The 16,204-nt window shown below is 45.9% G+C and overlaps 1 protein-coding gene across 2 annotated transcripts in view; it reads left to right on the top strand.

Moving 5' to 3' along the window:
- LOC122554081 (rab GTPase-activating protein 1-like) overlaps window positions 1-16,204 on the top strand; it is a 496,968-nt gene that overhangs the window by 407,670 nt on the left and 73,094 nt on the right. For both annotated transcript variants that reach the window (XM_087990933.1, XM_087990934.1), the window contains exon 18: window positions 944-985. In XM_087990933.1, coding sequence (XP_087847059.1) covers window positions 944-985 — 42 coding nt within the window. The remainder of the gene's footprint in view (window positions 1-943; window positions 986-16,204) is intronic.

Genomic DNA, 16,204 nt, shown 5'->3' with positions numbered 1-16,204 from the left:
CATCCAGTGAATTTGATAAGAGACTTCGCCATTTAGGTCGATACACAGCTGATGTTTATTGGTATGCTACGGTCCAAGGTTGAGACTTCCAGATAGGTAGAAAAACAAAATTTTGGATATTTTTGGTTCTTCTGTTCAGTTGTCTGTTGAGTATAGCCTTTGATGTCAGGTCATTCTCAGTATGAACCACATTACCAACCTGGCAAAGCTGATCTCTCTGAACGTGTGCTGTCAGATACATATCACTTAGCAAAAACCATGATGTTGGGAATTTTGTCCTGGCACTTGACGTTACAAATAGCTCTCAGACAGTGAAAATAGATACTTCTACTTGGTGTTGCAAGTAAGTTGACTTCACTGGGATGTGAGGTGAGCTAATCAGTGTGAAACAGAGCTGAAGACTAACAGAATCTAATGGAACAATAGGTGACTATTCAGGAAGAAATATTTCAATTAGAAGCTGGGTACATTGCAACAAAAATGATGGATTTGCAAAGACCAAGCCAGGGCTCCAGATAGATGTAGATGGAAAAGATGTTAAAAACATGTCAGGTGAATTCTTCAAACATGAAGCAAGCTACCTACAACAAATAGAGAATGAGAGAAGATGAAAGTAGAACTGCCAAAGATAAAATAGTTCACTGGTTGACATTTACAGGGAACCCAAAAATCATCATCCAGCATTGTGAATGGGTGAAATTACAGGTGAGGGAGGAGAGATCACTGAAATGTTATGATGGCAAGGTCAAATCTTTAAATTGGAGGTATGGGGAACTGAATCTGAAGAAAGGGCCACAGAATTGGATGTTTAAAGGAATAGAGACCGTGGAAGAGTGGGTCCTTGGCTGACTATGTATGAAAAAGTAGGTAAATTGCTAAAACACTCTTTAGTATTTATTAAGTCTAGTGTGATTGAGGACTAACATCTTGTCTTTCTTCTCAGGGACTGAGCATCATTTTCAATGTGGCACTGGCTCTGCTGAAGGTAAGATGGAAAAGTAAACTTAATGCATTAAATTTGCTATTTTTAAACCCTAATCATCTGAAGATCAAATTTTCTAGTAATTGCTTGTGTGGTCTCTTAGCAAATGCTTTTTGAAAATCCAAATACATTGCGTTTGCTGGCTTTTTTTTCCTTCATCTGTCCTACTCATGACAGCCTCAACTCATTTGCGCAGTATGTTTTTCTCTTTCATAGGAGAAAGTGAGGTCTGCAGACGCTGGAGATCAAAGCTGAAACTTTATTGCTGGAACAGCACAGCAGGTCAGGCAGCATCTAGGGAACAGAAGATTCGACGTTTCGGGCACATGCCCTTCTTCAGGAATGAGCAGAGAGTGTTCAGCAGGAGAAGATAAAAGGTAGGGAGGAGGGACTTGGAGGAGGGGCGTTGGAAATGTGATAGGTGGAAAGAGGTCAAGGTGAGGGTGATAGGTCGGAGTAGGGTGGAGGCGGAGAGGTCAAGAAGAAGACTGCAGGTCAGGAAGGCGGTGCCGGGCTGGAGGGATTCGGCTGAGACAAGGTGGGGGGAGGGGGGATGAAGAAACTGGTGAAGTCCAAGTTCATCCCCTGTGGTTGGAGGGTTCCCAGTCGGAAGATAAGACGCTCCTCCTCCGACCGTCGCGTTGTTGTGGTTTGGCGGTGGATGAGTCCAATGACCTGCATATCCTCGGTGGAGTGGGAGGGGGAGTTGAAATGCTGTGCTACAGGGTGATTGGGTTGGTTCGTCCGGGTGGCCCAGAGGTGCTCTCTGAATCGCTCTGCAACCCGGACGAACCAACCCAATCACCCTGTAGCACAGCATTTCAACTCCCCCTCCCACTCCACCGAGGATATGCAGGTCATTGGACTCATCCACCGCCAAACCACCACAACGCGACGGTCGGAGGAGGAGCGTCTTATCTTCCGACTGGGAACCCTCCAACCACAGGGGATGAACTTGGACTTCACCAGTTTCTTCATCCCCCCTCCCCCCACCTTGTCTCAGCCGAATCCCTCCAGCCCGGCACCGCCTTCCTGACCTGCAGTCGTCTTCTTGACCTCTCCGCCTCCACCCTACTCCGACCTATCACCCTCACCTTGACCTCTTTCCACCTATCACATTTCCAACGCCCCTCCTCCAAGTCCCTCCTCCCTACCTTTTATCTTCTCCTGCTGAACACTCTCTGCTCATTCCTGAAGAAGGGCATGTGCCCGAAACGTCGAATCTTCTGTTCCCTAGATGCTGCCTGACCTGCTGTGCTGTTCCAGCAATAAAGTTTCAGCTTTCTCTTTCATAAACCAGTGACTCAGTCTAATGGTAATTTATTTATAGAGTCATGTAGCATGGAGCCCAATCCATGCCGACCATAATTCTAAACTAAACTAGTCTCACCAGCCTGCACTTGGTCCATCTCCCTCCAAACCTTTCTTACTCATGTATTTATCGAAATGTCTTTTAAACATTGTAACTGTACCTGCACCTACTGCTTCCTCGAAGTTAACTCCACACACAAACCGCTGTTTAAAAAAAATTAAGTTTCCCCTTGTGCTCTTTTTAAAATCTTTCTGCTCTCCCCTTAAAAGTATGCCCCCTAGTCTTGAAATCCCCCACCCTAGGGAAAAGACTATTCACCTTTATCTATACCCCTCATGATTTTACTAACTTCCATAAGGTCACTCTTCAACTACCTGCACTCCAGTGAACAAAGTCCCAACCTATCCAGTCCCTCCCTAAACTCAAACCTTCCATTTATGGCAACATCCTGGTAAATCTTTTCTGAACCCCCTCCAGCTTGATAATCCTTTCCTAGAACTGGGCACGATACTCCAGAAGAGTATCGTGCCCAGAGATACGCCCGGGTTCAATTCCCGCCTCAGGTGACTGACTGTGTGGAGTTTGCACGTTCTCCCCGTGTCTGCGTGGGTTTCCTCCGGGTGCTCCGGTTTCCTCCCACAGTCCAAAGATGTGCAGGGTCAGGTGAATTGGCCATACTAAATTGCCCGTAGTGTTAGGTAAGGGGTAAATGTAGGGGTATGGGTGGGTTTCGCTTCGGCGGGTCGGTGTGGACTTGTTGGGCCGAAGGGCCTGTTTCCACACTGTAAAGTAATCTAATCTAAAAAATCTAAAGATGCCTTACCAATGTCCTGTACAACCTCAACGTGATGTTCCAACTCTTGTATTCAAAGGTCTGAGCAATGAAGCAAGTGAGCTAAACCTTTCTTAACCACCTTGTCTGTATGTGATGCAAATTTCAAAGATTTATGCACCTGAACCCCTAGGTCTCTCTGTTCTATGATACTACTCAAGGGCCTACTATTAATTGTACAGGTCATGCCCTTGTATGTTTTACTAAAATGCAATACCTCATAATTATCCAAACTAAATTCCAACTGCCACTCCTCAGCCTATTGACCCAATTGATCAAAATCTCCTTGTCCAACAAAAGCGGACCCAGCACTGAACCCTGTGGAACACCACTGGTAACAGGCTTCCAGTCTGAAAAACAACCCTCCACTATCACTCTGCCTCCTGCCATTAAACCAGTTTTGTACCCAATTGGCAAGCTCACTCTGAATCCCATATGCTCTAACTTTACTAATTTAGTTTATCATGCGGTCAGTGATGAGATTATTGTCTTTGTAGCATGATTTGTTTATGGCAATCATTGCAGAATTGTTAGTTTCAATACAGTCATGGTCAGTTCCAGCTCAGCCTTTGTTAATTTCAGCGCAATTGTTGTCAGTTTCAATGCAGACATTCAGTTTCAATGGCTGCGTGAAAGTCCATTGCTGTAGTAATGGGTGCTAATCTCTCTTCCTGAGAAGGACAATTACTGCAGCCCTGGCTTTTAGCACTCTGTATTGAGTCCGTATCAAACCGTCAAAGGTGTTGGCTGGACCCAGAGTCTTCGGGCAGTGTACATTACTCATGTGTTCTCTCCCCTATCCACCTTAAACTAATCAACTCGGCTGTGAGTGCATTGTGCTGACGTTCTGGTGGCCCCAGGCAGTGTCTGCATTTGCTGTGCTGTCTCTCTCCATATTGTGGTCCGGCGGCCATCTTTTGTTTCAACAAGCCAACTGATGGCTCAGCGGCCATCAGCTTGCCCTGTGCCATCTCCCACTTCAGTTTCTTCCTCAAAAAAACTCATTCAAGTTTGTGAGAAATTATTTCCGTCACACACAACTGTGCTGATTTATCCCTAATCATTCCTTGCCCCTCTAAATGCAAATAAATCCTATTTTTCCGAATCCCCTCCAGCAACGTATCCACCACCAGAGTCAGACTCTCAGGCCTATATTTCTCACATGCTCTGTTACCATGTTTCTTTGTAACAGATTCGAACATTCCCTCAGGGTAACTGACATATATCTCCCTCTTTACTCTGCCCCTCCTTCCTTGTATCATGGTTTGTGAATGAGCAACAGGTTTAGATTGGCATATTAGATTATGACAAGAGTTTAGGAGGGTGGGATTATCCCACTTGGTGGGTCTTTTGAAGGCAGGCAGACTGAACAGAAAAGCGGGATTAGACTGGCTGGGGTATTAAAATGATTGGGGGATTGTACTGACTGAGAAAGCACGCAATATAGGGAGTGATATGATGTGAATAGGTACCACAAGTCAGTGGTGATCTAGAATAAAGCTGTACAGGACAGTAGAGTAAGGACAGGATTCCGTAGAATGCGATCAGGTAAGTTTAAAGGGAATGAAGAGAGATTACAAGAATGTGAGTAGACCAGATCGGATATTAAAAAGAACAAGCAACAGAGTCGAATTAAACCAGTTGGGGCTCAGTTCTTAGCAATGCTGCCCCTCAGCACCAGGGTCCCAGGTCCGATTCCAGCCTTGGGCTAACTGTCTGTGTGGAGTTTGCACATTCTCCCTGTGTCTGCGTGAGTTTCCTCCGGGTGCTCCGGTTTCCCCCCTCAGTCCAAAGATGTGCAGGTCAGGTGAATTGGCCATGTTAAATTGAGCATCGTGTTAGGTGCATCAATCAGAGGGAAATGGGTCTGGGTGGATTACTCTTCAAAGGGTCGGTGTGGACTGGTTGGGCCGAAGGGACTGTATCCACACTGTAGAGAATCTAATGAAGTTGGATATTGAAGAGAATGGGATAAGGTAAATAGAGTTAGGTTGTTAAAGGATATCAAATTGTGGTAAAAGAGGTGGGATCTTCAAGGGTTTTCAGGAGTGAGCAGGAATATGGTATTAGGCCATGACTAAGAGACCTTGGAGTGCAGGTTCATAGCTCCTTGAAAGTGGAGTTGCAGGTAGATAGGATAGTGAAGAAGGCGTTTGGTATGCTTTCCTTTATTGGTCAGAGTATTGAGTAGTCATGTTGCAGCTGTACAGGACATTGGTTAGACCACTGTTGGAATATTGTGTGTAATTCTGGTCTCCTTTCTGTCAGAAAGATGTTGTGAAACTTGAAAGGGTTCAGAAAAGATTTCCAAGGATGTTGCCAGGGTTGGAGGATTTGAGCTATAGGGAGAGGCTAAACCAGCTGGCGCTGTTTTCCCTGGAGCGTCGGAGGCTGAGGGGTGACCTTTATAGAGGTTTATAAAATCATGAGGGGCATAAATAGGATAAATAGACAAGGCCTCTTCCCTGGGATCGGGGAGTACAAAACTAGAGGACATAGGTTTAGGGTGAGAAGGGAAAGATATAAAAGAGACCTACGGGGCAACGTTTTCACACACACGGTGGTGTGTGTATGGAATGAGCTGCCAGAGGAAGTGGTGGAGGCTGGTACAATTGCAACATTTAAAAGGCACCTGGATGGGTGTATAAATAGGAAGGGTTTGGAGGGGTATGGGTCAGGTGCTGGCAGGTGGGACTAGATTGGTTTGGGATATCTGGTCGGCGTGGACGGGTTGAACCAAAAGGTCAGTTTCTGTGCTGTACATCTCTCTTACTCTATAAACACATTCTAACAGATCGAGTGTGCAGAACAGTGATAGTTGACTAGTTGGGAAATGAGCTGGAAAGGGATTAGAGGGGATGCAATATTAAATAGCACAGAATGAACTGGAGAGAGGAATATATTGGTAAATATTATGGGGTATAGGAAACAAGCAAGAGAATCTGATTGAAGTGGGGGAATCTTTAAAATTTTCTTGATGTAAGTGTAGCTGTCTAAGTCAGATTTATTGCCCCTGCCCCAATTATCCAGATGACAGTAAAGAGTTGACCATACTGCTGTGGGTCTGGAGTCACATGTAAACAGACCATGTAAGGATGGCAGATCTCATTCTCTACAGGGTACTGGTGAACCAGATGGGTTTTCATAATTGACACTGGTTACATGATATTCAGTAGACTTTTAATTCCAGGTCTCCTTTGTTTTTATTATTACATTTGAATCTCACCATCTGCCATGGGGGGAGGTTGGGGGCGGGGGATTCAAACCCATTCAAAACTTTGTCTGTGTTCTGGATTACAGGTTTAGTGACATGGCAACTATGCCACTCTGTGCAAGAGAGGGGAGTTAGACTGGGTGGGATATTAAAGGGAATGTGCAGGAAAGTAGAATTGGGCCAGAGGGGACATTCAAAGTTATTGCAAGAAAGCTTAGTTTTGGTGTCATGAGATGATGTGCTAAGAATGCAAACAAATCTTTAATTCACTCCTTCACCAAGGTTTATCTAGTTTGAATGGTACTTGACATATTCAAGGAAATGAAAAATGTGTTGCTGGAAAAGCGCAGCAGGTCAGGCAGCATCCAAGGAACAGGAGAATCGATGTTTCAGCAATAAGCCCTTCTTCAGGAATGAGGAGGGTGTGCCAAGCAGGCTAAGATAAAAGGTAGGGAGGAGGGACTTGAGGGAGGGGCGTTGGGAATGCGATAGGTGGAAGGAGGTTAAGGTGAGGGTGATAGGGTGGAGAGGGGGTGTGGGCGGAAAGGTCGGGAAGAAGACTGCAGGTCAAGAAGGCGGTGCTGAGTCAGAGGGTCGGGACTCACCCCACCAACCTCCAGATACATCGGATCATCCTTCGTCATTTCCGCCACCTCCAAACAGACCCCACCACCAAGGATATATTTCCCTCCCCTCCCCATTAGCATTCCGGAAAGACCACTCCCTCCGCGACTCCCTCGTCAGGTCCACACCCCCCACCAACCCAACCTCCACTCCCGGCACCTTCCCCTGCAACCGCAAGAAATGCAAAACTTGCGCCCATACATCCCCCCCCCCTTACTTCCCTCCAAGGCCCCAAGGGATCCTTCCATATCCATCACAAATTCACCTGCACCTCCACACACACCATTTACTGCATCCGCTGCACTCGATGTGGCCTCCTCTATATTGGGGAGACAGGCCGCCTACTTGCGGAACATTTCAGAGAGCGCCTCTGGGACACCGCACCATCCAACCCAACCGCCCCATGGTGGCACACTTTAACTCACCCTCCCACTCCGCCAAGGACATGCAGGTCCTTCGCCGCCTCCATCGTCAGACCATGGCAACACGACGCCTGGAGGAAGAGCGCCTCCTCTTCCGCCTAGGAACCCTCCAACCACAAGGGGTGAATGCAGATTTCTCCAGCTTCCTCATTTTCCCCTCCCCCCCCACCTTATCTCAGTACCAACCCTCGAACTCAGCACCGCCTTCTTGACCTGCAATCTTCTTCCCGACCTGTCCGCCCCACCCCCTCTCCGGCCTATCACCTTCACCTTAACCTCCTTCCACCTATCGCATTCCCAACGCCCATCCTCCCTACCTTTTAGCTTAGCCTGCTTGGCACACCCTCCTCATTCCTGAAGAAGGGCTCATGCCCGAAACGTCGATTCTCCTGCTCCTTGAATGCTGCCTGACCTGCTGCGCTTTTCCAGCAACACATTTTTCAGCTCTGATCTCCAGCATCTGCAAGTCCTCACTTTCTCCATATTCAAGGAAATGTTTTACATAGACATTTGAACAGGCACGGAATCAAGTCATAGAGACCGGGTGCAAGCAGATGGGTTTCGTTTCGAATGGCATCATGGTTGGCACAGCCATGGTGGGTTGAAAGGCCTATTCCTGTGCTGTATAGTTCTGTTTTTACCCCAGCTGGAACCAGCATTAATTTATCAACACTTAGGTTACCCTCCAACTCAGTTCTCCTCAAATCATCCAGGAAATTTGTGAAACATTATTAGCTTCATGTAATCCCGCTCCCCCCACTTTAAAGTTGATATATAAATGCTTAACTCTGCACTCATCTGTGTAGAACAAGTTAAGCAGCACATCGTTAATGTCTCAAGTCACTTCAAAAAATGTGCAGCCGAGAATATACAATCAGTATTGAACATTACCCACAGCACTGACCAGAGGTTGCACATTGTATCCGAAAGGAATTTCCTATTTGTCTCTGATAAGTTGATGGAATCATAGAATCCCCACATTGTAGAAACAGGCCCTTCGGCCCAACAAGTCTACACCGACAATCCAAAGAATACCCCACGTGAACATTCCCCATTACTCTACGTTTATCCCTGACTAATACATCTAACCTACACCCCCCTGAACACTGGGCAATTTAGCATAGCCAATTCACCTAATCTGCACAATTTTCAGTGTCCAGTTTTCTTGCATAGCTAGTCTATGCGTGACTGTGGTTAGTAGATAAATGTTCTTGCTGATCCAAAGCAAGGCCATAGTGCTTGCTACTTCCTTAAACACAATTAGAAGCGAGGTACATTCCAACAATGAGGAGCCAAAGCCAGCACTCCATGGGCGTCAAAGTGTGTAGAGAATATGATGAAATAATGGGCGGCACAGTGGCACAGTGCCTCACAGTGCCAGAGATCCAGGTTCAATTCGCACCTCAGGCAACTGACTGTGTGTGGAGTTTGCACATTCTCCCCGTGTCTGCGTGGGTTTCCTCCGGGTGCTCCGGCTTCCTCCCACAGTCCAAAAATGTGCAGATGAGGTGAATTGGCCAGGCTAAATTGTCCGTAGTGTTAGGTGCAGGGGAATGGGTCTGGGTGGGTTGCGCTTCGGCGGGTCGGTGTGGACTTGTTGGGCCGAAGGGCCTGTTTCCACACTAAGTAATCTAAAAAAAATAACAAGTTTACGATGCATGATAGAACATAGAACATAGAACATAGAAGAATACAGCGCAGTACAGGCCCTTGGGCCCTCGATGTTGCGCCGATCCAAGCCCACCTAAACTACACTAACCCACTATCCTCCATATACCTATCCAATGCCCTCTTAAATGCCCATAAAGAGGGAGAGTCCACCACTGTTACTGGCAGGGCATTCCATGAACTAACGACTCGCTGAGTGAAGAACCTACCCCTAACATCAGTCCTATATCTACCCCCCCTTAATTTAAAGCTATGCCCCCTTGTAATACCCGACTCAATACGCGGGAAAAGGTAGTTTGGTTCATGCTTGAAAATTCCCCTACTACAAAAAATAGAGGGTACGTGAGCTTGCTACTCCCTCGGACATGCTTCTTTTCCCCACCTTCTGCCAATCCTGGCCGATCACTGTCAGATTCCTCTGACAGTCCTTGAATCACTGGTGAGTGTTTTACCCCTATTCATCTCGAAGTCAGTTTCCAAGTAAATTCAAGGTTAACATTATGATTCATGTATTAGCTAAGCGGTTTATGTTTCCCTGATGTACTGGACATAGGTGACAGTTTATGACCTTAGTTTAATTTTAAAGCCTTTATGGCCATACTATTGATGATGCTTCTTGGACGTACAGCTGAAAGTTATCTTGAATTACTAGTGTCACAGTCATGCAGCATAGAAACAGGCCCTTCGGTCCACCATGTCTATGACAGCCAATAAACACCAAACTGTACTAATCCCATTTCCTTTCATTTTGTCCATAGCCTACTATGCCCTGGCATTAAGTACTCTGGTGCTTTTTAAATGTTGAGAGTACTTGCCAGCACTGCCCTCTCGGAATCAAGTTCTATACTTCTACCACCCTCCGGGTGGGATACAAAAGCCCTGGGAATTACAGACCAGTCAGTCTGACATTGGTGGTGGGCAAATTATTGGAGAGGATTCTGAGAGACTGGATTTATGATTATTTGAAAAAGCATAGCTTGATTAGAGATAATCAACATGGCTTTGTGATGGGCAGTTCATGCCTCAAGACTTATTGAATTCTTTGAGGATGTGACAAAACACATTTGAAGATGTGGTGTATATGGATTTTAGGAAGGTGTCTAATAAGGTTCCCACAGTAGGCACATTCAAAGTAAGGAGACATGGGATACAGGGAAATGTGGGTGTCTGGACACAGAATTGGCTGGCCCATAGAAGATAGTGGGTGGTAGTAGATGGAAAGTATTCGGCCTGGAGATCTGTCAGCAGTGGTGTTCCACAAGAATCTGTTCTGGGATCTCTGCTCTGTGAGAGAGAGAGATACATATATATACATATACATATATATGTATGTGTGTGTGTGTGTATATATATATGTATATGACTTGGATGAGGAAATGGAAGGGTGGTTTAGTAAGTTTGCCGATGACATGAAGGTTGATGGAGTAGTGGGTAGTGTGGAGGGCTGTTGCAGATTGCAGCAGGATGTTGACAGGATTCAGAGCTGGGCTGAGCAGTGGCAAATCGGGTTCAACCTGATTCATTTTGCAAGGTCAAATTTGGATACAGAATACAGGGTTAAAAGCAGGATCCTTCACAATTTGGAGGAACAGAAGGATCTTGGGGTCCATGTTCATAGGTCCCTTGAAGTTGCTACCCAAGTTGATAGGGTTGTTAAGAAGGCATATGGTGTGTTGGCTTTCATTAGCAGGGAAGATGAGTTTGAGAGCCGCAAGGTTATGCTGCAGCTCCAGAGAGCCTGGTTAGACCACACTTGGAATATTGTGTTTGGTTTTGGTCGCCTCATTATCGGAAGGATGTGGAAGCTTTAGAGAGGGTGCAGAGGAGATTACCAGGATGCTGCCTGGATTGGAGGGCATGTCTTATGATGAAAGATTGAGGGAACTAGGGCTTTTCTTATTAGAATGAAGAAGGATAAGAGGTGACTTGTTACCGGTGTACACGATTGAGAGGAATAGATAGTGTGGATAGCCAGAGACTTTTTCCCATGGCGGAAATGGCTATCACGAGGGGACATAATTTTTTTAAGGTGATTGCAGGAAAGTTTAGGGGAGATGTCAAAGGCAGGTTCTTTACACACCGTGCTGGGTGTGTAGAATACACTGCCAGCAGTGATTGTAGAGTCAGATCCATTAGGGATATTTAAGCTACTCTTGGATAGGCACACGGATGCTAGTAAAATGAAGGGTATATAGGTTAGTTTGATCTTGGAGTAGGATAAAAGGTTGGCTGAACATCGAGGGCCAAAGGGGCTATACTGTGCTGTACTTGTGTGTTCTATATTCCTCTTAAACAGCTGCTAACCTTAAATTTGTGCCCACTGGCCTTGAGACACATCATCCACGGGGAAGCGATTCTTACTCTGTCAATGCTCCTCATAATTTTGTATACTCCAATCCTTCCAAATCCTCCCCTGGAGCAGAGAAGTCTCTTTCTTCTTAACTGAAATCTTCATCCCAGACAACATCCTGGTGAATCTCCTCTCCACCCTCTCCAATATAATCATATCTTTTCAATAATGTGGTGATCAGATCTGCTCATAATGTTCCACCTCAGGCCCAACCAATGTTTTATAAAGTTGTAACAAGACTTTCTTATTCCTAATATTCCATGCCCCAGCTAATTAAGGCCAGGATCCCATATGCCACCTTTACCACCCTGTCTCGCTGTGCTGATGTCTTCAGGGATCGATGGACTTGTACACCAAAGTCCCTTTTAATTCTCACTCCTCCCTAAGGACCTCCTACCATTCATTGGGTATATCCTTCCCTTAGACTTCCCATAAGTGCATCACCTTGCACTTATCAAGATTAAATTCCATCTGCCATTGTTCTGCCCAATTTACAAGGCGATCAATATCAGACAATAGCCTGAGACCATCTTATTCACTATCAACAACAATCCTGATTTTTATGTCATTTATAAACTTGCTAATTATACCTTCTACATTCACATCCAAGTCACTAATTTATGTAACAAACAGCAACGGTCACAGCACTGATCACTCTGCTGCACCACTGGTCACAGGCTTCCAATTGAAAAAAACAACCCTCCACCATCATGTCTGCCTCTTACTTGCCAATTGGCCTTGGATCCCAAGGGCTCTTGTCTTTCAAGTTAAAAATCTCACAACACCAGGTTATAGTCCAACAGGTTGCAATAGTTGTTAGAGTGCTACTCCTTCAGGTAGTGACCTGATGAAAGCTAGAACTTCCAAATAAACTTGTTTAGACTACAACCTGGTGTTGTGATTTTTAACTTTGTCCATCCCAGTCCAACATCGGCACCTCCACATCATCTTATCTTTAAGAATAGCCTTCCATTTGGAACCTTATCAAAGGCTTTACTGATGTCTGTAAACCATATCAATAGCATCTGAAGAGCTTTCTAAGACATCCTCCCTCATTACGGCAGTGATGATCTCCTTCATCAATAATGCGTTGCCCCCATCTCTTTCACATCCTCCCCTATCACACCTGAGGCCTCTATACCCTGGAATGTTGAGCTCCCAGTTCTGTCCTTCCTTCTCATGTGCTGATCAAAGCAATAAGTTAATCTGCCTTACTGGTCAAGTTCCTTGCATTAAAATAGATACAGTTTAGCTTTCTGGTCCTCTGAGTTCCTTAACTTGCTCATGTCTTGTCTCCCTTCTGTATCTGACTGAACATTAATCTTGCTCCCAATTTTACATCAAATCTGCCCCATCCACTGATAAATCAGTTTAAAACCTTCCCAACAGCATGAGCAAATCTCCTAGCAAGGTTCAGGGGAAACCTGTCCAGAAACTCTTAATGATCCAAAAATCTAATGCTCTCCTCCTACACCATCCCTATAGCCATGTGCTTATCTGACCTTTCTTCTTTTTCTGATACTCAGTACCTTGTGGTATGGAACTAATCTGGAGATTCCAAATGTAGTTATCTTCCACTTCAATCTTCAACTGAAGTGTCTAAATTCCTGTTTCACCATCACACTCGCGCGCACACACACACCTCAGTCTTTAGTGCTATGTTGTGACCTGGTTCAAACACATGCAGGAGAAACTCAGCAGGTCTGGGAACATCTGTTCAAATGGAAATAGGGTTTTCAAGTGCAATACGACGACTCTTCAGAACAGACCACTGGCCTCGTTACATACAGAACATTATTTGACATTGCTGATGTACTATAGAATGATTCCATCTGGTGTTGGAGTCAGCAGTGCAGGTTGTGACGTCGTACACTTTGCAGTATTACAAATATCCCTAGCTGTATCTGTACCTACATGTTTAGGCATGTTGTAGTTTGCTTTGAGTTAGTTTTTGTGGGGTAAAGAAAACTGATAGCTGCTATATTGTAATGAGGTGGCCTCTGCCTTTGGTCAGTCATGCTGATGTGCTTTACCTTTCTAATCTATAAAACCTCTAAATAATCCTGTCTAGGTTTTCTAAGCTGTCACACTCGCTCTATCTCCTGGTTCTGCAGTCTGATCTCCCTGGCCTCTCTTTATACTGTAGCTACATCACCCAAATACCCACTCAATCTTTCAGTACTGAGACTTTAGAAATGCCATCTCGGTAAAGGAAGAATAAGAGCCGTCCTGACGCACAGCATCATCTGGGATTCGAGGTAAATCCTGCTAGTGTACCCAGAGAACCTGAGACTGGGTGAAGTATCCCTTTTTTAAAACAACATGAGGCAGCACAATGACTCAGTGGTTAGCGAGGTTCGAAGCTAACCTCATGCGACTGTCTGTGTGGAGTTTGCACATTCTCCCTGTGTCTGTGAGAGTTTCTTCCCACAGTCCAAAGATGTGCAGGTCAGGTGAACTGGCCATGCTAAATTGCTCAGTGTTAGGTGCGTTAGTCAGAGGGAAATGGGTCTTGGCGGGTTACTCTTTTGGAGGGTCGGTGTGGACTTGGGCCAAAGGGCCTGTTTCCCCACTGTAGGGAATCTAATCTAAAAATTTGAATCAATCCTTTAAGATTAAACAAAATTCAAGGGTACCAGTCCCTTACAGGGGCATGGCAATTTAAGCAATTAATTTTTTGTTGCCATTAACAATTGAAATGTCACTTAGAGATAATCGTCAAAACATGGGGTTTAAAGCAAGAGTCCCCATTTCAGTGCCATACATCAAACAACAGTAGGGAATTAGATCTGAACCTGACTATCATTTACACTGTTTACTCGGGGAATGAGAGTGAAGGAGTAGCACTGTACTGGGAGGCAGGAAAGCTGAACAAAGCCAGCAAGTCTGACTTCTAACTGAAGCTGCACGGCATTGATAACTGTCTGCAGGGGGTGGTCAGTATGTCAGAGGATTGGACCAGCTGAGAGCTGAGGTGCCTCAGTACAGCCCTCTCTGTTTCCAGACAGTTCCCATGAGGCATGGGCTTACATGCTCAGTCACTGGCTCCCTCATTACACATTCACAGCAACGCTGAGAGCAGCAATCATCACATTTCCAGCCAGAGGCGATGAGCTCACCGACTACATTAGCAGGAGCAGCTCTGCCTCAGCTCCTCGGCGTGTGTCTCAACGTGCTGTCATTTTCTTTTCACCGGGCAACACCATGTCGGCAAGCCTGCGTTTGCTGCTGACTGACTGGTAGGGGCAAGACGGCCAAATTAACCCCTTCGTGACCTCCTCCCCCACCCCTCAAGTGACTTCCAGTTCACTTTGTCACCCGAATCAGCAAGCTGGATCCATCCTACTTCCTCTTGACGGAAGAGGGGCTTCCCTGTTCTGCCCCTTCCCTCTCGGCCGTGCAGAACCCCCGATCCAAAACCCAAGAACCGCAGGATGACGGCCACAAGATGGTGAACGAGTATGCCTGCCGGCTGCTCGAGCTGCTGGGGATGGGCCATCGCTTGTTTGTACCTCGGCTGCTGCCGGTGAGTCTCTGGTCTCCGGGAGATTGTGTGGCTGTCGGGTTCAGGGGTTTGCTAATGGGAGGCAGAGGCCTGCAGCCCGGAATGAATGACGTTTGACAGTCATTCAGCTTATTGATGGCTGCCTGTGGGAGGACCCTGAGCATTGAAAGCAGTCAGATCTCTCGAGGATCTGTGCACTGAAAAGCAGCATGAAATCCTTGCATACATTGTTGCCTTGATGTCTGACTGACTGTTTTTGTAAAAAAAAATCTGGCACAACTTGTATAACAGGACACTTGACATCCCCTGCTGATATTGAAGGGCTGCAGTTGTCAGCTTGCCTGGTTTGCCCATGCAGTACCTGAAATGTGAATTGTGGCAGTGTACTTGTGCGGGTTTTTGACAGTGTGCACGCATTGAGTCTTGTGTAAATGAGGCAACCCTGTGCCACTTGGGAGCTGCGTTTGCTTTCATTCATTGGATTAATTAACAAGGTAGTTGTGGAGTTGCTCATGCAAGGATAGGCTGATCATGCCTAAGTGGGGTGTGGTACTGCCACTGGCAAGCTGGGGATTTATACTGCCAGATGTGGATGGGTTGCAATGATAAACTGAGGTGGCACAGCCAGCGGAGCCAGAGCCCTTGACCTCCAGTGGTTTGTCTTCACTAATCAGGATTTTCACTTGTGACAGCTAAGAGCTGACTATAACAGCAGCGAGCCAGTTTGCTGTCTGATCTCCTCAAACTGCAGTTTGGGAGGCCAACATGGATGTCGGTAACTGTGTAAAGCTAATAAATCTGTTAGAGGTTGTGCCACAAGCACCTAGCAATGACTGACTAATGCTCATCAGGATAGTGAGTATGTAGTTTGTTGCTTGTAAATCATGGTTTCAAGTTCCTCCACTAATGACCTTATGGTGAGGGAAGCTGATGGGAGCAGGACAGATTTGCTTGCAGCATCAGTAGGTCCCAAGTTAATTTGGGGGTGGGGGGGGTGGTTTATGGTGGAACTCCTGAGAGGTAGATGTTAATTGTGGGGCCCTGTCGGCACAGGCTTTTGAGTTGGAGGCTCTGGATTCAAATCCTGTTGTATGTGACTGAATTTGAGTAGCAAGGGAGTGCTGCACTGTTAGTATCATTCCATTAAAATTGTATGAATTAGGAGCGGGAGTGGGCCATTTGGTACCTGGGACCAGCTCAGAACTTTTCAATGAAATCGTGGCTGATCTGCTTGTGGCCTGAACTCTAATTTTCTGCACCCCAAAAAAAAACCCTTTTTGACACCCTCATCAATC

This window comes from Chiloscyllium plagiosum, unplaced genomic scaffold (genome assembly GCF_037043375.1).
Source record: "Chiloscyllium plagiosum isolate Xiang-an unplaced genomic scaffold, Cpla_swu_hap1 HiC_scaffold_9, whole genome shotgun sequence".
NCBI lineage: Eukaryota > Metazoa > Chordata > Chondrichthyes > Orectolobiformes > Hemiscylliidae > Chiloscyllium > Chiloscyllium plagiosum.
The sequence above is the reverse complement of the archived record's forward strand: the minus strand, read 5'-3'. Positions and strand labels throughout refer to the sequence as shown.